A 23663-nucleotide genomic window follows, 5' to 3' on the forward strand; every position below is an offset into this window, starting at 1 on the left:
TAAGGGAGCAATATCTACTTTTTTGAATGGATTACTGGATTATAATTTTAAATTCAGCTATATAATTGAAATGCTTGTTATTAATGAAGATTAGGACATTTTCAGAAAAAAATGAACATACTAGCATGCACGCACACACACACACACACACACACACACACACACACACACACTCACACTCAAATATATTTTTTAAAATTGTGGCTGTGCCAGGTCTTAGTTGTGGCACGCAAGGATCTTTAGCTGCGGCACGCGTACTTCTTATTTGTGTTATGCATGCGGATCTAGTTCCCCAAATCAGGGATTGAACCCAGGCCCCCTGCATTGGGAGCACGGAGTCTCACTCCCTGGACCACCAGGGAAGTCCCTATTTTGTTTTTTAACGTAAAAGGTAATGTCTGTATTAAGACATATATTTGGGAATTGTCCTTCTTTGTGTATAGTAATGGTAATAATTATAATACTAATTAGAGGAAACATTAAATGTAGCACTCATAATGTGCCAAGCACAGGTCTAAGTCTTTGCTTTTACTACTATGTATTAACTTCTTTGACAATAAAATAATTGTTTGTAGATATAGCAAGTAATATTAAATAGTCCTTCTATTTCCTTTAATTTATTTGTTATTGGAATTCTTGTATAGTTACATATGTATCTCTTTTCTGGTAGAATTTTTGAATATTTTGTTTTAATGTCAAAGCATGAATTTTTAAGAAGACTTATGTTTTAGAAACTGCTACTTAAAATCCATCTTAAATTCTATTTAGACTTCTAGAGATTCATGAACATATAGTTCATTTTTCAAATGTGTATTGATTGCCTTAATACTAAATATATAGCAAATGAAAATTCAGTGGATTTTTCTTAATTATTCTTATTCAAAACATCACATATTTTAAATAAATTCAAAGGATAGGGAGAGAGAAATTTTATAATTTTCCTGATCTAGAAAAATTGTTTTCTGTTAGAAATGTCACTGTGTAATGGAACAGCCTCTCATAAAAGGGATTGGAATCTTAAGGCAGAGGTAAAGGGGAAAAATTTATAGAGTCAAAATTATTCTCAAAAATACCTTTATTTATTACTCTTTTCAAATAGTGTATATTCTCTCTGTGCATATATGTATGAATTTACAATGTATATAGTAACAGAACATATAATACAATTTATGTCATGATAAATAAGTGTGCAAAATACAGTTTAATAGTAGTTTTACTCCTACAATTATAATACTGATCGTTGAGTCACAGTTAATTCTAGTATAATATGAAGAGTTGAATTCACATGAAGTAAAATCAATGACATTAACAATAGAAGAGACATAATCCCTTCTCTTCCCCTATATGTGGCTTTCTTTCTAAGGAAACATTATTGAGGTGATACTGTTGAGGGACAATAGGGATTAGATGAGAAGAATGTATTAAAAACTTTCCTTTTATTTCATTCAAAGCATTTACCTTTGATGTTGATGCCATTAATATTTAGAGAAAAAAAGAGAAAGGGGATCTCGCTAATCCCTTTAGCACACATGGGTAATGTAGTACTTCTGATTTATGCTCTTCGTGCCTCTCATTCTGTTTCTACAGTTATGTGAAGAACTATTTGAGAAAATCAATGACAACTGTAACGAAGAAATGTCTTACTCTGTAGAGGTGCGTAAAACTGTGGATTAAAAACAGAGTCCTCTGTGCTCCATTCCCTCAAATGCTACTTTTAAATGGTTCCTAATTATGACTGAGCTATAGATCACTTAACCATTGCCCCAGTTCTGTACTTTGAGGCTATTTGTAAGTTTTGGTTATAATGAAGAATGTTGCAATTAAATCCTTGTTCATAAGTTTGTGGCTTTATTTTCAGTTATTTCCTTCTTATGTATGTTGGTTGTCAGATGGTACATTTGAATTGCCAAATGGCCTTTTGAAAGGCTATACCAATTTTCTATTCCATCAGGAGGGTGTAAGCACCCACTGTGTCCTCGTCAACGTTTAGTAATTTTATTTTTTAATCTTTGCCAATTTAATAAGGGAAATTTTCTCACTCTTAAAATTAGAATTTCTTTGATTAGCAGTGTGATTGAACATCTTGTAAATTACGTATATGCCTGTTTACATTTTGGGATTGCAATGTTTTTGTTATTCATTTGCATGAACTCTTCCCCCTTTAATATTATTAATAATGACTTTTGACAGGCATAAGTTTTTAAAATATATGTAATCAAATCTCTTCTCCTCTTCTCCCCTTTGTAATTGTTTACAATCTTGGAAAGTTATTCTCCATTCAGTGTATATACCCTAGTTCTTTTGAGAAGAGGTCTGTAGAATTACATTATATATGTTAGTTTATTTGATAAACATTTCCACTTTTTTGTACAAGTGCTTTATGAAGCTGTTGTTTTACACATCCCCAATTTTGGTATTCAGTTTCATAGTAGCTGAAGTTATTAAAACATTCTGTTAACATGAGCTTGTTGTTTTGAGAAATCAGTCTGTTTTTTAAGTGACTTCTAGATTTTTAAAAATGTGTATGTTGTGACTTTCTATAGGTCTTATGCAATTCTTAGTTGATCCACTTAGCTGCTTTGGGTTTTTTCTTTACCTTTAAAGTGTTGTATAAATTTCAAAGAATTCTGCCTGGTAACTGTGAGGCACCAAAAGGGGAATGTGCTGCTCTAAAAATATGTTTTGTTAAAATGAATTCTCTGAATAGCTTGTCTCATCCTATAACTATTCTTTTTTGAATATTAAATGTATAACAAATGAAAATCAGTAGATCTTTATTAATCATTCCTATTAAAATATAAATTTTAAATAAATTCAAAGGATAGGGAGAGTGACAATGTGATTGAAGTTTTTGAGCTTATAGGTAATAAAAGAAGCTGCCATTTTCTTTCATATTATTCAGAGTTCACAGGCTTATTTGGAGTGCACAGTGTATCCCTAATCCCAATGTGAACAACAACTTTGTTGTTCTTCACATTGGTGGGACCTCTACCTCCTCTCCCGCCTCTCTCCCTTCTTTACTCTGCTGCAGCCACACTGGCCTTCTTTTTTCTTTTTTGCTGTTTCTGGAATACACCAGGAACATTCCTACCTCAGTGCCTTTTCATTTACATTTCTTTTGGCCTGAAATTTTCTTTCCTGGATGTCTTTTTTTTTTTTTTCTTTTTAATATTTATTTATTTAGTTGCGCCGGGTCTTAGTTGGGACAGGCAGACTCCTTAGTTTCAGCAAGCGGGCTCCTTAGCTGTGGCATGCGTGTGGGATCTTGTTCCCTGACCAGGGATTGAACCCGGGCCCCCTGCATTGGGATTTCAGAGTCTTTGCCACCAGGGAAGTCCCAGTATCTTTTTGACTAAGTTTTCACCTCCAAGTCTTTTGCTCAGATCATACCCTCTCAATGAGGCTTGCCATGACCACCTTATTTAATTTTGCAACTTGCCCTCTACCCCAGCACTCCTGACCTCTCTTGCTCTGTTCTTTTTTTTTTTTATACTATTCATCACTTCTAACCTACTTTATAATATTTTACTTATTTTTTATGTTTGTTGTTTATTTTCAGTATCCCTTTTAGAATCATAAGCTCATTAGGGCAGGGATCCTTATTTACTGATGTATGCCAAGTGCCTATAAAGTGCCTAGAAGCTGATGGTGCTCAGGGAACTGAATTTGCCAAGTGGGGTCTATGATGGTTGGTTCAGAAGCAGTGATGTCTTTAGATGGATTTGCATATTAGAGAATATGTAACAGAGCACATCAAACTTACTCAGGTTATTTGGGTCCTCTTAGTACCATGCCTGTGTGAAAAGGGACAGCAAGTTTTCCAAGAAAATACAGTATCTTCCTGGGATTCAGGATTGTATGTACAAGTTTTAAGTACACGAGAATGATTAAAATTGCCATTTCAATTTCTCATCTAGGATAACCTGCTTTAAGAAAGAATATTTGTTGTCCTGTTGTTTTATTCTTGTAATAGATCAATTATCTTTTGAGGGTTTTCAGTATTTTAAAAACTGATTTTAAAATACAGTATAAAAATAGAGCAGATTGAAAGAGAATGGAATGGAGATACAGTTTTATTTCAGATATTCTGAAAGTGTTTCTCTAGAAATTTAAACTTGAAGAATGCAGGAGTTACATTGTATGCTTGAACAACTCAGTGACACAGAAGTGTTTTATTCCTAGGGAAGCATTGTGATGAGGCTTACTGTGGTGAATTTTTCCCACTTCAGAGCCTTGGTTGCTTAGAGGTCTGATCTTGTAGATCCTTCAGAGCCAGACTCTTGAGTGAAGCTCATCTGACTGATGTTAGGAAACCACCGTGTTGGTTTGTTACTTTCCCATGAGGAACAAATATTACCCTGACCAGAACACTCACATTAGCAAGACTGGTATATTATCCTCCTGTGGGCAGACCTCTATTGGAACCCTGTTGTTTTTTTTGGTGAGTATGGAATTGGAGAGGAGTTGATTAGACAAATTAAATGTTCAGTTGCTTCAGATGAAGAAATGATAGTCTAATACACCCCTTTCCATGATAGGAATGTTCTTGCTGATGGGACAAGAATTCCTGAAGTGTACTGTCTGTGGCTTCCCCTTTCCCCAGGGGACTTGGATAGGTCCTCCCAAACAATCAGGTTCCACACTAACCAACGCTTACCCCTTCTGATAGATATATGTTTGGTCACAATGTGGCCAGACTTAAAGTATGAGTCGCAGATCTCTTTTGTCTAACCTGCTCTGAAATATTGATGTTGTTCCTTGGTTTTAACACTAATAGAAACCTTGTTTCCAAGCTTTTGGAGTAACCTCATTGTAATCCCCAATTATTGACAACAGCATGCATTAAAAAAACCCAAAACACTAATAACTGATAAGTTACTACTAAAAATGATACTTTTTCTGCCTAAGACAAGTAGCAGCTATTGTGTGCTGAGAGAGCCTGTTTACCCCCTTTTCTTTCCTGAGAAAGTCAGAAGGCTGGTTCTAACCTACTCAGTTATATCTATGTTACTGGTAATAGAATAAAAGGGACTGGAATTGGTATTTCATGTTGTAAAGGTTACTGATCTCTAATTGTAGAGCTTTTAATAAAAGGTGAAAAGATAAAAAGATTTTAAAATCTTTTTAATGTATAGGATTTCTTTTTCCAAGTCCTCTAAATCACTTTAATAATATGTTCCTAGGTGAGCTACATGGAAATTTACTGTGAAAGAGTACGAGACTTGCTGAATCCAAAAAACAAGGGTAACTTGCGTGTGCGTGAACATCCACTTCTTGGCCCATATGTGGAGGATCTGTCAAAGTTGGCAGTAACTTCCTACACAGACATTGCTGACCTCATGGATGCTGGGAACAAAGCCAGGTATGGTAGGAAATAGACTGATGACTGAGGTCTTTGGTATATTTTGAGGCCTTTTGTTCCTGGTTAAGGATTTGAGACCACATTTATAACTATGAAAGTTGCTTTCACTGTGGAGTCCTCTGATCCTTTGGCTATGCTAGAGAAGCAGGGTCCTCAACATATTTGGTATCCTTCTCATCCAAACAATGCACTGCTGAAACACGTTAGAACTTTAAGTTTTACTATTAGGTTTTCATCAAGTTGTGGTAAAATGTTGGTTATCACATGCCTATGGTAGTAATTGATTCCAGAATAACTGAGCACCTAATAAAGAATAAAAATCAAATGCCTTGGTGGTTTCTAAAGGTATAGCTGGAGTATGAAGAATGATTCTGATGGGGTGCCTTTGGAGTTGGCAGGTAACTTGATAAGTTCACAGATAAGGTATATTGAGAGCAATTTTGTGTAAGTGACAATCTTGTAATCTGAATAAGTTTAAGGCTGTTGCTTGTGATTGTTATGCTTATAATTTGAAGGCTATTGTCATTTTAACATTCATCTAAGGATTCCATTGTCATGTGGTCACATTTATGTTTTTTTAGGACAGTGGCAGCTACCAACATGAATGAAACAAGTAGCCGTTCCCACGCTGTGTTTACCATTGTTTTCACCCAGAAGAAACATGATACTGAAACCAACCTCTCCACTGAGAAGGTAGGAGAACTTCAGTGTCTGGGCTTGAGTTGTGTGGAATGGGGATTTTCAGAAGTCCCTCCTGCTACCTTCTGATTTTGTGGAAGGGAAGAAAGTTGCCCTTTTACTTAATGAAGGGTATTTTATTACTTTGCACTAGTCATTTTATTCCACTCTAAACCAGTTTTGAGCGTGGGTTCTTGAGTGAAATTGCAAGATAGAAAATAAGGTTAAGAAAAAACAATCCAAGACTTTTGAGTCTCAAAAACTGCTCTATGCAATAGAGTTAAGCAGTTGTGTGGGGAAGAAGATCCTTCCTTTTCTTCTTGACTAGAATCTATTAATTACCTTGTTAACTTCTCTGGTATGTGTATTTTACTTTTTTGAGCTCTGATAATGTTACTTGTGGAATTAAACTGTTTAAGCAAACAGTTAAGCAGACAATATGTATTTTATTCTTGGGAAAAAAATAACTGCACAGTATTTTCTGATGTTCGTCAAATTACCTGTGCTTGTTAGTTTCTCATTTTCTACAGTGGTTGGTTAAATTTAGTAGACTTCGGGATTAAACTGCTTGCTTTAGATCTTAGCTCTGCCATTTTTCTGCAGTGTTATGTTGGCCAAGTTAGTCTTTGTGCCTCAGTTTCTCTAACCTCACAGGATTGGTGAAGAGGGGTAAATATTAATATAGGGTAAGTGCATCTACTAGTGCCTGGCACAGAGTAGCCACTCAATAAATGTTAATTTTATTGTTATTACTATTAATAATAGACTTACGTTGATTTCTACTCTGCCTACATTCCTAAGTAGCACGCAGCTGGATTTTTAAATCTGAAGTTAGATTTATTGTCCTGGCTGTTATAAAAGATCTTGCCTTATAAACTGAGTACTTTGTGATGCTGATAGCACTAAAAACTAAAATCAGCTTTTAGTTGGTGACTTGTTTGTTCATTTTAGCTGAAGATTATTTTTCAAAATACACTCTTCATATAGGTGATCAAATAGCTTAACACTGCTTAGCCAGAGGTTCTGTATTAACGTAATTTAGTAGTATTGTCTGAATGGCACCAAGGAACATCCTGTGTGAAGAATTTTTTCTTTTCTTCCATGATGTCATATCTACAACAATAATGATATTAACCCCATAACCATAACTTCCTTGATAATCTGTTTTGGATACTTTTCTGTAAACTTTCCTGAAGCTTTAAAAAAATTTTTTAAACAACTTTATTGAGGTGTTATTGAAGTGCAACAAACAACACATATTTAGAGTATAAATTGGAATCACATATATATACAGTAGTCCCACCCTTTATCTGCTGGAGATAAACATTCCAAGACACGCAGTGAATGCCTGAAACTGCAGATAGTATCAAAACCTTATATATACTGTTTTTTTCCCTACATTTATATTTAGGATAAGTTTAATTTATAAATTAGGCACAGTAGAGATTAATGACAATAATAAGATAGAACAATTACGATAATATACTGTGATATTGATATGATGAATGTAGTCTCTCTCACTCTCAGAATATCTTATTGTACAAACTTAGTGCCTTTTCCATCTTAACTAAGCAGTTATCACACACTGGGCCATAACTTTTTGCAGCCTGAAAGTGCAACAGCCAAAACTAGCATGGAATTTCCTTTTCCTCTTCACAATTTCACGAATAGAAGATTCATTGTTACCGTAGAATATGAGCAACCTCAGCATACACTTAAAGGAAGCACTTTACTGGCTTCTCTTTGGTAATATCCGAATTACCAGCATTACTACTCTTGCACTTTGGTGCCATTATTAAGTAAAATAAGAGTCACTGAACACCAGCACCTGTGATACCACAACAGTTGGTCTGGTAACTGAGCCAGCTACTAAGTGACTAAGGACTGGGATATGCTGGACAAAGGATGGTCACATCCCAGGCAAGGACTGGGATAGAGCAAGATTTTATCATGCTGCTAGAATGACACACAATTTAAAACCTGTGAATTGTTAATTTCTGGAATTTTCCATTTAATATTTTCTGACTGCCGTTGACCATAGGTACTGAAACCTGTGGAAAGTGAAACGGTGGATAAGGGGGGACTACCTGTACACCTGTAAAACCAAGTACCACAATTCAGATAATGAAAATTTCTATTACTGCCAAAAGTTGCCTTATACCCCTTCGTAATCTCTTCCATTCTCATCCTCAGGCAATCCCTGATTTGATTTCTGTCACTATAGATTAGTTAACACTCTCCAGAACTTTGTATAAATAGAATCATATAGTACGTACTATTTTCTGCCAGCTTCTTTCAGCTTAGCATAATGATCTAGAGATTCATCTGTATTGTTGTGTGTATCCATAGTTCACTCATTTTCATTGCTGATCAGTATTCCATTGTATAGATAGATCACAGTTTGCGCATTACCTCATCTATTGATGGTCATTTAAATGAACAGTTTTTGGTCATTACAGATGAAGATGCCATGAACATTTGTATACAGGTCTTTGTGTGCATACTTGTTTTTGTTTCTCTTGGTAAATACCTAGGAGTAGGAGACTTCCCTGGTGGTCCAGTGGTTAAGAATCCACGCTTCTACTGCAGGGGGTGCGGGTTCAATCCCTGGTCGGCGAACTAAGATCCTGTATGCCACACGGTGTGGCCAAAAAAAAAAAAGAATTAAAAAAAAAAGAATAAAAAACAACAACAAAAGATACCTAGGAGTAGGATGGTTGAGTCTTACTGTAGGTGTACATTTAGTTTCTTAAGAATCTGCCAAACTGCTTTCAAAAGTGATTGTAAAATTTTACATTCCCATCAGCAGTGTGTGAGAGTTCCAGTTGTTAGAAGCTTCATTTTTTTTTTTTTTTTTTTTTTTTGGGTACGCGGGCCTCTCACTGTTGTGGCCTCTCCCGTTGCGGAGCACAGGCTCCGGACGCGCAGGCTCAGCGGCCATGGCTCACGGGCCCAGCCGCTTTGCGGCATGTGGGATCTTCCCGGACCGGGGCACGAACCCGTGTCCCCTGCATCGGCAGACGGACTCTCAATCACTGCGCCACCAGGGAAGCCCAGAAGCTTCATTTTTAATATGCCATTTAATGGGTTAATGAGTTTTATACATTTTTATGACATATCGTTTTAAAATGTGTTTATCCTAAAATTACTTCTTTTAAACCAAGATAATTGACACGAAATTTTTTTGCATGCTCCTTATTTTTTTTATTTTTTATTTTTTTGCGGTACGCAGGCCTCTCACTGTTGTGGCCTCTCCCGTTGCGGAGCACGGGCTCCGGACGCGCAGGCTCAGCGGCCATGGCTCACGGGCCCAGCCACTCCGTGGCATGTGGGACCCTCCCGGACCGGGGCACGAACCCGTGTCCCCTGCATCGGCAGGCAGACTCTCAATCACTGTGCCACCAGGGAAGCCCCTGCATGCTCTTTAAATTGACTACAGTATGTTTGTCTTCTTATGCCACGTATGAGGTCTAATTAATATTTTTAGTGTTCTCTATGACTTAATCTTTTAATTTCTTGCCTCTAAATGTTTTCTACTTCTACCTTGCTTATTTTTTAATTGCCCCAGTGTTATTGTTCTTTACCAGGTCAGTAAAATCAGCTTGGTGGATCTAGCGGGGAGTGAACGAGCTGATTCAACTGGTGCCAAAGGGACTCGATTAAAGGTATTTATCTTACCAAACAAATAGCCTAGTCAATAAATGTTCTTTGGGAATTCCCTGGTGGTCCAGTGGTTAGGACTCCTCGCTTTCACTGCTGAGGGCACGGGTTCAATTCCTGGTCGGGGAATTAAGGTCCCGTAAGCTGTGCAGCGCGGCCAAAAAAAACAGATTCTATAACACAGGTCAGCAAACTATGGCCAGTAGGCCAAATCCGGCCCACTGCCTGTTTTTGTAAATAAAATTTTATTGGGACACAGCTACATCTATCTGTGTATTGTCTGTGGCTGCTTTCGTGCTATAGTGATAGGGCTGAGAAGTTGCAGCAGAGACCACATGGCCCACAAAACATTTTACAGAAAAAATTTTCTGTCTTCTGATCTGTAACTTCAATGCAAAGATATGTTACATGATAATAGTTAAGGTGGATTTCATGGTCAAGGTGAAAATTGAATTGTATTTTGAGGAACAGTCAGAATTTGGTTAGATGGAAGTAAGGGACAGTAATGGGAAAAGAATACACAAGATCTAGATGTGAGAACAAGAATGGAGTTTTCTAGAGATATGTTTTCTAGAGATAAACTCATGTCATTGAGTTGTTGGAAGAAGGCTACATCTGTAAGTTTTTGGAGCATAGACATCTTGACGATACTTCAGGACTGTGAGTTAGGCATGTGGTCCTGGCATGTCAACAAGTGGAGAGGAGTAAAGATTGAGGGTTAAAGGAGGTTTTTAGAACTTGTGGTCATAAATAAACAAATAATGCTAGCATATGGTTAATTGTATTTTATGTGTTATATATGATGTGGCAATAGTAGAAATGATCATAATTCTTTTATGTTTGGTGTTGATTTCAGGAAGGAGCAAATATTAATAAGTCTCTTACAACTCTGGGTAAAGTCATTTCAGCCTTGGCAGAGGTGGTAAGTGTTTATACTTCATGCATGAGAAAATTGTTCAACACATGTACTTGACGACATTTTATGGTGGCTTATGAAGAATGTTCTCTGGTCCTTTATATAATCTTGCCTTTCTCCTTTTAAAGCTTTTCAGATAAGATACTGGGTATAACACACTTTGACTTTGTACTGAAAATAAAAGTGAATTAAGGGAGAATGAAAGTAAATGTAGATCTGTAAAGGCTAGAATTAAAACTAGGTCTTTGCAAGACCTAAGGTTTGACTATTTGAGCCTTATTTTATATCTCTCATAAAAACCCAGTGTAGCATTTATTACATATTCTTTTCTATATGATCTTTTCTAGATAGGATACTGTACATTTTAGAGTATTTTGAGCAATTTGCCTTGGTGAATGCTGTTGATTTGTGGGCCAATAATATACTTTTAAAAATAGTTTTATTTTTTCTTATTCCTTAGCTGTGGAACAGTAAGCTGAAACAATTTTTGTATAAGGGGCTTCATTATTTAGGTTATGAAGCTAGGAACTACTAGGTACTGTATGCTTTAATTTAGTTTAGTACCTCATTTGAATCCCTAAAAAGAATTAAGTGTTTTCTTGCTTGTCTCTGAGAAGTCATATTCAATTTATGACTTAAAATTTAAACAAAATATTTTCTATTTGGAGGCTTATCCTGTGTTTTCATTCTCTTTTAAATGCTTTCATCTGTAGGATAATTGCACCAGCAAGGTATGGTGGGGCTTGGTAGAAACGAACTAGCTGTATAATCAGTTGTGATGATTTTAAATCCTCAGCAGGATATATGGAGGCCTAAGTAGGAATGGGACCTTCAAAAAACTTTTTGTTATTTATTTTCTAGCTCTGGAATTTATAATTGCTGTTTAGGGTGACCATGAATCATGAGACTACACACCAAAATTAATTTAGGGACCATGATGTGCTTTGGAGAATGAATAAGGGAACAAGAGAGAAATTTGAGGTTGCTTCTATATTGTGTTATCTTATGGTGCTTCTCCTAGCGATCTATAAGATTGTCACTTGAAGAAGTCGCCTATAAACCTCTTAAAGAGCAATCAAAGAAATTTCTTATGGGTACCATTCTAAAACATAGCTGGGGGGCTTCCCTGGTGGCGCAGTGGTTGAGAGTCCGCCTGCCGATGCAGGGGACACAGGTTAATGCCCTGGTCCGGGAAGATCCCACATGCCGCGGAGCGGCTGGGCCCGTGAGCCATGGCTGCTGAGCCTGCACATCCGGAGCCTGTGTTCCGCAATGGGAGAGGCCACAACAGTGAAAGGCCCACATACCGCAAAAAAAACAAAACAACAAAAAAAAAACAGCTGGCTTCTTGAAATAATTAGTATATATTTTTTAAAACCTCTTTGTATTATCTTGTTTCCTACCGTGGAAAGTCATGGATTATTGAATCATTAAAATATTTTTTTTTCTACTGTTTGATTATACGTAAAGTGAAGGCTCTAGAATCAAGTTAAACTTCTAACTGTATCTACAAAACACATTATTTGCATCCTTATTAATCCAGATACAATAGATTTTTCTTTTCCTTAAATTCTACATAGATATTCTAAAATTTATTACTACTCTTTAGCATAAATAATAGAGCACTTTAACAGTTTGTCTGAATCACAAGAGTAACATCAGGGATAGAGCAGTGTCTGCATTGAAATATTTTTAAATGTATAGATTTGTGTATTCTCTACTTCTACAAAATATTAATAAAACATAATGCTCTTTTTTGTTTTTTCTTTTAGTTTTATTTTTTTTTGCTGCGTTGGGTCTTCATTGCTTCATGCGGGCTTTCTCTAGCTGAGGCGAGCGGGGGCTACTTTTCATTGCAGTGCGTGGGTTTCTCATTGCAGTGGCTTCTCTTGTTGCAGAGCACGGGCTCTAGGCACATGGGCTTAAGTAGTTGTGACTCGTGGGCTCTAGAGTGCAGGCTCAGCAGTTGTGGTGCACGGGCTCAGGTGCTCCGCGGCATGTGGGATCCTCCCTGGCCAGGGCTCGAACCCGTGTCCCCTGCATTGGCAGGCAGATTCGTAACCTCTGCGCCACCAGAAGCCCCTGTTTTCTGTTTTTTATTTTTGTAAAGCTGCCTTAGATTAAGACATCTCTCTCTTATTTGATATTATACATGTGTGGATATTCTTCACATATCTAATCTGGGTCCCAGAACAATGAAGACTTAAAATTTAGTGATTATTCTAACTTCTCCATTTGCTTATCTGTTCACACCCATATCAACCAGAAGAAGAGTCCTAGTTTTCTATGTATTTCCCACACTGCTCTATGCCACAAAATTTTGCAAATGATTTTTTTTTTTTTTTGCGGAACGCGGGCCTCTCACTGTTGTGGCCTCTCCCGTTGCGGAGCACAGGCTCCGGACGCGCAGGCTCAGCGGCCATGGCTCACGAATCCAGCCGCTCCGTGGCATGTGGGATCTTCCCGGACCAGGGCACGAACCTGCATCCCCTGCATCGGCAGGCGAACTCTCAACCACTGCGCCACCAGGGAAGCCTGCAAATGATTTTTTTATAATCAGTTTTATAAAACCCAGTTTAGTACTTTGTATCTGTGTCATAAACTGTAATAGATCAGAAATAAATTTTAGTTTTTATGTAACAAGCATGAGTTTTGGTGAATTAAGATGTATTATTATTTCCGCTGAGGGGAGAAACAGGATTATTACCATCCATACTTAGTAGTATTTCTTTTTAGAGAGGTTAATGATCTAAGTAAAGCTTTTTATGTAAATACTGAAACACTTATTTTGAAAACATTATGGATGTGAGAACAGGAGATTAATTTGTATGAGAGCAAATGGAGAAGAAATGGCTAAAATTCTGTGGTATTTTCAAGTGGAAAAGATTGAAGTTCTATTTATGCTTCTTCATTTAACTACTTCTTAATTTAGTCTAATTGACAGACGTGAAAATAGAACATTTTAGAATCTGACACTGCTTATTTTTACAGTACCGTTGACAGTCGCTGTAACTGGCATACTTTAAATCTTGCAGCATTTTCAGTACTAACCACAGGCAAAGTGGAGTGTTTAGGTGCAGTGGGGAACAGAAAGGATAAACTGAGGTTTCAGGCCCCAAGAATTTTATAGTGGAATGAAAGTTGCACTTGGCTGTGAATGACTGAGACGGTTAATTCTCGCTAAAGGTCTGTGTAATTTAGAAATAGAACCTGCTGTGGAAAATGACTTTGTAATTGGTGGAACGTATGTCTGTGGGTGGAGTGGGATGAGATGTAGGGGACATATATGATGAGATGGAATTCACGTGCCAACTTGCCTACTTCCTTTCCTCCTCAACAAACCAGAGTCAGCTACTTAGTAGTATTTTTCTGAGTACCCACGCTTTAGCACGAAGTAGATCATCCTTAGTTTAATGTAACCTCAGATTATACCAGGAATGGATTATAAAACTGCCTATTACTGGGGAAATGTTGATCAGTGAACTCTGGCTTTCCCCTTAGTAGCTTCTTTTTTTTTTTTTTTTTTTGACGTCTTTACTGGAGTATAATTGCTTTACAGAGTTGTGTTAGTTTCTGCTGTATAACAAAGTGAATCAGCTGTACGTATACATATATCCCCATATCCCCTCCCTCTTGCGTCTCCCTCCCACCCTCCCTATCCCATTCTGCTAGGTCCCCTTAGTAGCTTCTTAAACTGTCAGGACATAGTAGTCAGCCAGCAGATATTGGAGTAGCTATTATACACAAAGCATTTGCATTGTTTTTTACTTTCAGAGGATGTAATTTCCTCCATTTCAGCACTGGCTTTGCGTTGGTGCTTTTTGCTTTATCCTGTGATAATGAGAAGGGACATGGAGAGAGCAGTACAAGTAAACTATTTTTTTTTTAATTTTTATTGGAGTATAGTTGATTTACAGTGTTATATTAGTTTCAGGTGTACAGCAAACAAGTAAACTCTTGATAAATATAGAAACTTTATCTTGCAGTCTTTTTAAATCTCCAGATTAGCAAATTACATCACTTTCTTAGACCTTTTCACTTTGAGTACGAATTCTAATGGTTGGATTTATTTTGAACATAATTTCCTTTTAAAGAAACCAAATGTGTATTAATATACAAGAGTTACTAGATATGCAATATCCCACTTGCTGATTTGGTGGTTGGCCAAGTAAATTCATTAACTAAATGAGTTGTTCCTACACATCCAACCTGGAACACACAGGATTCATTCTTGTCCCTCTGCAAAAGTAAAAATTATTATTTGAGGATTGGGTATTAGATGATATTAAGGAATGACTGTTAATTTTGCTAAGTGTGAGAATGGTCTTATAGTTACTTTTTCTTTTTTATAAAGTCCTTCTCTGTTAGAGATATGTACCTGAAGTATATTTAGGTAGAATGTTGGATTTGCTTTAGAGCCCTACACGAGACAGGGTATTAGATAATAGTATTGTACTGGTGTTAAATTTCCTGAATTTGGTCCTTGAACTGTGACTGTGTAAGAGAATGCCCTTATCTGCTGAAGTGTTTAGGGATAAAAGGGCATGGGGTCTGCAGTTTCCTCCAAAACAGTTCAGGAAGAAAAAATGTAGAAAAGTGTTTGAGTGATAATTGAAAAGTGATTGGCAAAAAATTGATAATGGTTGGAGCTGCATGATGGATATGTGGTAGCTCATTATGCTACTCTCCAAACTGCTGTGTATGTTGTAAATTTTTAAAAATAAAATATAAAAAAATTATTTATTGGATGAGCTTTGGGTATTGTGAAGAACTGAAGCTGTGAGTGTTAAATTTCAACAGTGATGACATCCTACTGTAATTTAGTTTACTTGGGAATTTTAGACTGGTTTGCCTTTTGTGTGAATTATTCCTCTGTAACAACGCTAAGAGAGGCTAAGGCCATTTCTTTCTGTTTAATAGAGTAAGAAGAAGAAGAAAACTGATTTTATTCCGTACAGAGATTCTGTACTTACTTGGCTCCTTCGAGAAAATCTAGGTATGTTGATCCACCAGTGTGTGGATCTTTTTAAAGCTGTTTACTGATTATGTTTTGTGGTTAATTGTCCTGTATGTCTGTTTTTTGAGAAGAAAAATCTCTATTACTAACGTAAGTGCTCTTTCCTTTTTTCGTTTTTCTCTTGATTCAAGCTGGTTGGATTTGCTCACCTTAATTTAATTTAATTTAATTTTTTTGTTTTTTTCCTACTGGTTTTATTGAGATATAATTGACATACAGCACTGTATAAGTTTAAGGCATACAGCATAATGATTTGACTTACATACATCATGAAATGATTATCACAGTAAGTTCAGTGAACATCCATCATCTCATATAGATTAAACAAATTAAAGAGATAGAAAAAAATTTTTCTTGTGATGAGAACTCTTAGGATTTACTCTCTTAACTTTCATTTATAACATAGTGCAGTGTTAATTATATTTATCATGTTGTACATTACATTCCTAGTACTTATTTATCTTATAACTGGAAGTTTGTACTACCTTTGGACCACCTTCATCTAATTTCCCTTCTGCCCTACCCCCTGCCTCTGGTAACCACAAATCTGATCTCTTTTTCTGTGAGTTTGTTTGTTTATTTGTTTTTGAAGTATAGTTGACCTACAGCACTATGTTAGTTCCTATTACACAACGTGATTTGGTATTTCTATACATTTCAAACTGATCATCACACAAGTCTAGTTATGATATATTATCATACAGAGATATTATTGTAGTTATTGACTGTATTTCCCACACTGCACATAGCAATCTATATATATGGATTATTGTAAATTACTGATCTCTTAAGTTCATGCATTTTAACAACTCAGCCTTTTTACCGCACCCCCCCCCCACACCCTCCCCCACCAGCCTCACGTTTAATGTTTTGGCATCATATTTTACATCACTTAATTTGTGTATCCCTTAATTACTTATTGAGGATATAGATGATTTTACTACTTTTATCTGTTAACCTTCCTACTTGCTTTATACATGGCTTTACTACCTTTACTGTATATTTGGCTTTACCACTGAGATTTTTCCTTTTGTAGTTTTCATGTTTTTTAGTTGTGGCCTTTTCTTTTTTACTTAGAGAAGTCCCTTTAACATTTCTTGTAAAACTGGTTTGGTGGTGCTGAACTCCTTTAGCTTTTGCTTATCTGTAAAACTTTTGATACCTCCGTCAAATCTGAATGAAAGCCTTGCCAGGTAGAGTATTATTGGTTACAGGTTTTTCCTTTTCATCATTTAAAATATATCATGCCACTCTATTCTGGAGAGTTTCTGCTGAAAAGTCAGCTGATAGCCTTATGGGAGTTCCCTTGTAGTAACTTGTTGCTTTTCCCTTGCTGCTTTTAACATTCTCTCTTTATCTTTAATTTTTGCCATTTTAATTATAATGTGTCTTGGAGTGGTCCTCTCTGGGTTGATCCTGTTTGAGACTCTCTGTGCTTCCTGGACCTGGATGTCTTTTTCCTTTCCCAGGTTAGGGAAGTTTTCATCTATTAATATCTTCAAATACGTTCTCTCCCTCTTTTCCTCGTGCAGCCTCTGTCGTGTCATGTTAGTATACTTGATGTTGTACCAGAGGTCTCTTAAAGTGTCCTCATTTCTTTTTATTCGTTTTTCTGTTCAGCTTTAGTAATTTCCACTATTCCATCTTCCAGCTCACCGTTCCTCTGTATCATCTTATCTGTTGATTCCTTCTAGTGTATTTGTCATTTCAGTTATCTTATTCTTCATCTTTTTCTGGTTCTTCTTTATATTTTCTAACTCTTGTTAAAAACTTCTGACTTCTCACTCTGTTGATTCAGTCTTCTCCCGAGTTCTTTGAACATCTTTACAAGCATTACCTTGAACTTTCTATTGGGTAGATTGCCTGTTTCCACTTAGTTCTTCTGGGGTTTTATTTTGTTCCTTTGTTTTGAACATATTTCTCTGTTGCCTCATTTTGCCTAGTTTGGTGTTTTTATTTGTGTATCTGGTAGGTTGGTTATGTGTCCTGACCTTGGAGAAGTGGCCTTTTGTAGGAGACGTCCTGTGCCTTCCAGCAATGCACTTCCCTCTGGTCACCAGAGCTATATGCTCTAGGGGTGCCTCCTATTTGGGCTGCGAGGGTCCTTCTCTTGTGGCAGGCTGACTACTGTGGGAAGTCTGGTAGGCGTGGCTGACCCCCGGTCCAGTTGGTTTCCAGGCCCTGCCTTGTGTGGAGGCTGCCAAACATTGGTGGGTGGGGCTGGGTTCTGGAGTGGGTGGTTACAGGGCTGGGGGTCCTGGATCTGTTGTCGATTTGCTGGTGGGTAGGGCCAGTTCCTGACAGGGCTGGCTGCAGAGCCTGGAGTGTCCTAAAGCTGGTGTTGGCAATGCTGGTGAGTGGGGCTGGATCCTGGGGCAGCTGGCTGAAGGGTCCAAGGTGTCTCAGAGCTGGTATCGGCCTGGTGGCAGGTGGGACTGGAGCCCAGGGCATCCCGGGGCTAGTGCCAGCTCACTGACGGACAGAGCTGGGTTCCCAGGTCTCTGGCTGCAGGGCCCTGAGGGTCTTAAAGCTGGTGTTGGCCTGCTGGTGGGCAGGGTTGGGGCCCAGGGGATTCTGAGGCTGGTGCTGGCCCACTGGTGGGTGGAGCTGGGTCCCAGGGTCCCTGGGGCTAGTGCCAGTGCGCTGGTGTGCGGGACAGGGTCTTGGGCCCTCTGGTAGACAGGGCTGGGTCCCGGAGTGGCTGTGGGTTCTGCGGGTCTTAAGGCAGCAGACCTGCTGGTGGGCAGGGCCAGTCCTAGCACTGATAAGCTAGAGGGAGAATTCCAAAATGGGATTTGCCTGTACCAGTGTCCTTGTGATAGAACGAGCTCCCAAAATTGGCTGCTGCCAGTGTCTGTGTCCCCAGGGTGCACTTCTGCCTCTTGTCCCCCAAGATCAGCATGTGGGTCTGACCCAGGCTCCTTTCAGATTACTGCTTCTGCCCTGGGTCCTGGAGCGGGTGAGACTTTGTGTGTGCCCTTTAAGAGTGGAGTCTCTGTTTTCCACAGCCTTCTGGCTGTCCCAAAGGTAAGCCCTGCTGGGCTTCAAAGCCAAACGTTCTGGGGGCTCATCTTCCTGGTGCAGTAGCCTGATGGGGGGCTCAGGCCCCTTGCTCTTTGGGGAGAACCTCTGCAATTGTAATTATCCTCCCATTTGTGGGTCGCCCACCCAGGGCTGTGGGTCTTAACAATCCCACATCTCTGCCCCTCCTACCTGTCTCGTGATTCCTTCCTTAGTTGGAGAAGGTCTTTTCTGCTAGTCTTCTGTTTTTTCTCATCAGTAGCTGCTTTGTAAACAGTTGTAATTTTGGTGTGCCTGTGGGAGGAGGGAGCTCAGGGTCTTCCTGCTCCGCCATCTTGGCTACTTCCCTGGATTTGCTCACCTTTAAATCAGGGTTTGCTCCCAAATCTTGTTTACTTCAGGACATGAACTGTGAAGTAGTTGTTTATGTGACCACACGCACCTGCTTCAAACTGTTGTTTCTTCTTCCTTTTTGAAAACCCCATGCTCCTTTGATGCACGTAATTAGATATTACCAACCCTTACTCCTCTTTGTTGATGTTTTCCGGCCTTTTTGCCCTTCATTCACTGTTCCTGTAGCCCCTTTCCCTCATTGTTAATGAGAAGGAGGTAGTGATTAGCTGTGTCACATGTTGATGATAGAAGGAGTGGCTGAGAATGGCCTGTTGTGCTGTCCATGCTGCCAGTGACTTTGACATCACTAAGAATGGCCTTGGTGGAGTGTCTGAGATCTTAATGGGAGTGGGAAGAGGGAAACTGGACACAGTACATCCAAATGCTAAGATGTGCATATAACAGTGCCTGGCGTGGGGGCAGTCCAAAAATCTGTTGATTAAATCTTGGGATCTGAGATTGTGCTGTCTGATTTGACACATTCAATAAAAGTTTTTCTAAAATGAGTATGGTTTGAGATAATTATGATTCATCTTTTTAGGTGGCAATTCTCGGACTGCAATGGTTGCTGCTCTGAGCCCAGCAGATATCAACTATGATGAAACTTTGAGCACTCTGAGGTACTCCAGTTTGATTTCAATAGCTAAACAGAACACAGTGCTACCATAAGTCATCTTGTTACGCCATGGATTTTCATATGCTGTGTGGGTAGTCGCTTGAGTAAACAACGATCCATCCCTCTCATAACAGGGGAAACATGGGGGAAAATGATTTTTATTATAATAGAGCTTACCTGTTTATAGTTTTCAGTTTCATTGAGAAAGGCGGGGACTTTTTCATAGGGAAGATATTAAATTTGCTCTGGTGAGATTTTTGGATAACTTTTAGATAATAGTAGAAATTTCTTACAATATTTATTTCTGTAAAAAGAAGTGTCCCCTTCTCATGTTTGTCATTATAGAAATGCTCACATCATAAAAAGTAACAAAGTTATGAGTACATGTAATATTTTCAAAATTACTGACAGAATGTTTACTAGTAGGGTAGTCTTATATATGAATAGGTTCCATTACTTTAATCTGGAACTTTCAACTCTTGTCTCATTAAAGACATTTTTGATATAATGGAAGAAACACTATATGGTCTAATAAATTAGTTTTGAGTCCTCTCTTTGATATTTATTTTCTTTGTGATCTTGGGGAAATCACTTAAATTCATTGGAGCCTTTTTCCTCATCTTTATAAGGTACTGTAAAGCTTTCTACAAATGTGTTATTATTAAGGCTCATAAAATGTGTAAATACTCAAGCTGTTTGAGTTAGAAATAATGGTATGTTACTTATGAGAAGTAGAGCATTTGAGGAATGGCAAAAATGTGTTTTCTTTTTGGATCTAGATATGCAGATCGTGCAAAACAAATTAAATGCAATGCTGTTATCAATGAGGACCCCAATGCCAAACTGGTTCGTGAATTAAAGGAAGAGGTGACACGGCTGAAGGACCTTCTTCGTGCTCAGGGGTTGGGAGATATTATTGATAGTAAGTGAATTAAGGATCAACGCAAAATCTATTCCTTTCCTCTCGAGGACTCTTAAACTTAGAGTTAAGGAGCTTGAGGCAGCTAGATGGTAAAGCAAGAGGTTTTTGTTTCTTCTTAACTTCTTAAAAAGCCCATTGAGAGTAGTTCCCTGGTGGCTTAGTGGTTAGGATTTGGGGCTTTCACTGCCATGGCCTGGTTTAATCCCTGGTTGGGGGACAGATCCTGCAAGACCTATGGCCAAAAAAAAAAAAAGAAAGAAAACTCATTGAAAATGATCTTAGAATTCCTTTATGTACCAGCTTATCTGTTTGAACTCATGAAATTACTTCTTAAAACGTAATATATCATGATTTGTATTTTTATGAGATTTCTGTTTTAGATCAGCAGTGAAGTTTATTTGGAATGTTAAGTTTATTCTCACTGAGAAATTAACCACTTCATAAAACTGTTAACTTAAAATTTTTGTTTTTGTGTTATGGGTTTCTCTAGATTAATGTAGGAGTAATATATATGTAAGAAACCCACTATTCCAGTCACCTTTCAGATAAGATTTACCTTTGAGTGGTTGCCCCCCTACAAAATGATTGAATGCCCCCCAACTCACTCCTTATGAACTTATGAAGGGGAAAATAACCAATTCCTGTCAAGTTCAAGAATTAGACTTCCAGAGAGTCTTACAGTGTTGTCTTAAATTGAATCTTCTTTAACCTCAGTGATCTGCCTACATAATGTCTAATCAGAAGTTCTCCTAAGTGAGTTAACTAAATCATTCAGGTAGAATAGTATATGGGTTTATTTAATAAAGCATATTTTTATTTTTTGAGTGTCAGATTAATATTATAGTGTTTACAATTCTAATAAGATTTTCAAGGCCTCTTCTAGTTTAGTTCTTCTTACTGATTAGCACCGGAGTTTAAATGAATACATACGGTTTGTAAAATGATAATATATTATTCTAAGTGTCAATTTTTTCACCTTCCCAAATGCCAAATACTGCTCTGTTCCCTCTGTCATTGCTGAACCTGAACTTTGACCCTTTTTGTATTTTCCCTCTTGCTTACCTTCAGCTGATCCATTGATCGATGATTACTCTGGAAGTGGAGGCAAATGTGTGTATTTCATGTACTGGGTGTTTCCAGCACTCTGACTTGCTAATCTGCCTCTGCTGGATCAGCCTTAAAATGAACTTTGCATGCCAGCCATCCTAACAGAGAAATCCCAGACAGAGCGTACTGTAGATTCAGAAATGTTCCTATCTTTGCCCTTTTCCATTAGCAAAGCAAGTTTTGCTGGATTTCAGTTTGTGGCTTGAATAAAGTCGAGAGGCTTAAAAACCTCTTGCTGCTTCTACTGTTCAGTTTTTCCACTTAAATGTGATTAAACTGAATCCAAAGTCATACATGATGATAGTGATGACAGCAGCTCACATTTTTTGAGTGTTTATAATGTGCCAGGACCTGTTCTAGGTATCTTGAATATATTATCTCTTTAGTCCTGTCAGTGACTCTGACAAAGCTCCATTTTGCTAAGGAGGACACTGCTGCCTGGAGTGGGTAGTTTGCCACTAAATGAGATCCCGTGGTTTCTTTGTGGTCAGACTGGGTAGTGTAACCCAGAGCCCTTGTTTTCAATCATATTACGCCTTTTTTGGCCTCTTGATCCTTCAGGTCCTGATTATTTATTAGGAAAATCCTTTTAAATTAGCTGTGTAATTCTGAGCCTTAGTGTATATATAATTGAAAACAATCACTTCTAGTTGGCCAAATCTCCATGACTGAGTAGCTTTGTGAATGTTGGATCAGCACTCACCTGTGCTTTTGCTAAGTTGATTTCCTCCATATCTTGGGCCTCAGCTTACTTGATGGTTAGGTAAACATTTTTTTCTCTTTTTCATGAATTACAAATTAAATTTTAAAAAACTTGGCTGTCGGGCTTCCCTGGTGGCGCAGTGGTTGAGAGTCCGCCTGCCGATGCAGGGGACGCGGGTTCGTGCCCCGGTCCGGGAAGATCCCACATGCCGCGGAGCGGCTGGGCCCGTGAGCCATGGCCGCTGAGCCTGCGCGCCCGGAGCCTGTGCTCCGCAACGGGAAAGGCAACAACAGTGAGAGGCCCGCGTACTGCAAAAAAAAAAAAAACAACAAAACTTGGGTGTCTAAAATGTGTGCTTGAAATGAGGACATTTTATAAAAAGGATCACACCTCATTACCTGCTGCATATCTGTCATTATGTTGGCAAGAAAGTAATTTCTTACCCTTTTAAGATAATTCATCAAGAAATTATTAGAATAAGTGAAGAAACTTAATTTTGGGGGGTTAAGTTTTAGATTTTTATTGATTTGTTTATTTCTACAGTAGGGCATGTAACAAGGCTTGGTAGACAGTGAGACAATACATAGGAGAAACCAAAGGTAGCCCTGGCTGCTGTGATGAGGTTAAGCCTTGAAGGCACTATAACATTCCTAATCCAGAGTGACTCTTGGAATGGAACAGCTCTGTCTGAGATTTCCAAAGCCAGCTGATAACTGGTGTGGGAAAGACACCCTTTGTTCTTGCTTTTGTGCTCCAGGTGATGCTGCTGCCAGCTTGCTGCCTCACTCTTTTCTGAGCAGTTGTGGAATCTCCCAGAAAGCTATGCATGACCAAGTTTTAATTCTGTATCTGTGCAGGAAAGCAGCCTTGACTACCTCTAAGTTTCTGTTTCAGTCACTACCCTTAATGCCTTTTAGGGCTTGCATGTGTCAATTGGACCTTCTAAACTCCATCCATCCTATTCTTTCCCACTTTGCTGCCATCACCTGATGGCTAATTTTTTGCTCCAGTTCCTACCCCCCTTTTAAAACTTGCTTGTTTTCCTATGTTCTATATTTGCAGATGGTGGTTTTCAAACTGTCTTGAAGCAACCGCTGGTTTTAAGGGGCTTCAAGAACTGGCTTTGATTAAATTCACATGGGTAGACGCAGAGAGAGCTAATAATGTTTCTTCTGACTCTTTGTGTTGGTTCATATTATATCCTTTAAGGAAAACTTATTTAGTTTTGATATGAACTTTGAGCAATGTAGATTTTCTTACATTTAAAA

At 38.2% G+C, this 23663-nt stretch overlaps 1 protein-coding gene across 8 annotated transcripts in view; it reads left to right on the plus strand.

Annotated features, from left to right (window-relative positions):
- KIF1B (kinesin family member 1B) overlaps positions 1-23663 on the plus strand; it is a 150232-nt gene that overhangs the window by 40621 nt on the left and 85948 nt on the right. For 5 of the 8 annotated variants that reach the window (XM_032622628.1, XM_032622618.1, XM_032622591.1 and 2 more), the window contains exons 5-13: positions 1588-1653; positions 5184-5362; positions 5944-6055; positions 9628-9705; positions 10557-10622; positions 15537-15612; positions 19589-19667; positions 20443-20585; positions 21654-21695. In XM_032622628.1, coding sequence (XP_032478519.1) covers positions 1588-1653; positions 5184-5362; positions 5944-6055; positions 9628-9705; positions 10557-10622; positions 15537-15612; positions 19589-19667; positions 20443-20585; positions 21654-21695 — 841 coding nt within the window. The remainder of the gene's footprint in view (positions 1-1587; positions 1654-5183; positions 5363-5943; positions 6056-9627; positions 9706-10556; positions 10623-15536; positions 15613-19588; positions 19668-20442; positions 20586-21653; positions 21696-23663) is intronic. The other 3 variants (XM_032622581.1, XM_032622638.1, XM_032622609.1) reach the window with 1 other exon arrangement.

The sequence above is a fragment of the Phocoena sinus genome, chromosome 1, assembly GCF_008692025.1.
Source record: "Phocoena sinus isolate mPhoSin1 chromosome 1, mPhoSin1.pri, whole genome shotgun sequence".
Lineage (NCBI taxonomy): Eukaryota > Metazoa > Chordata > Mammalia > Artiodactyla > Phocoenidae > Phocoena > Phocoena sinus.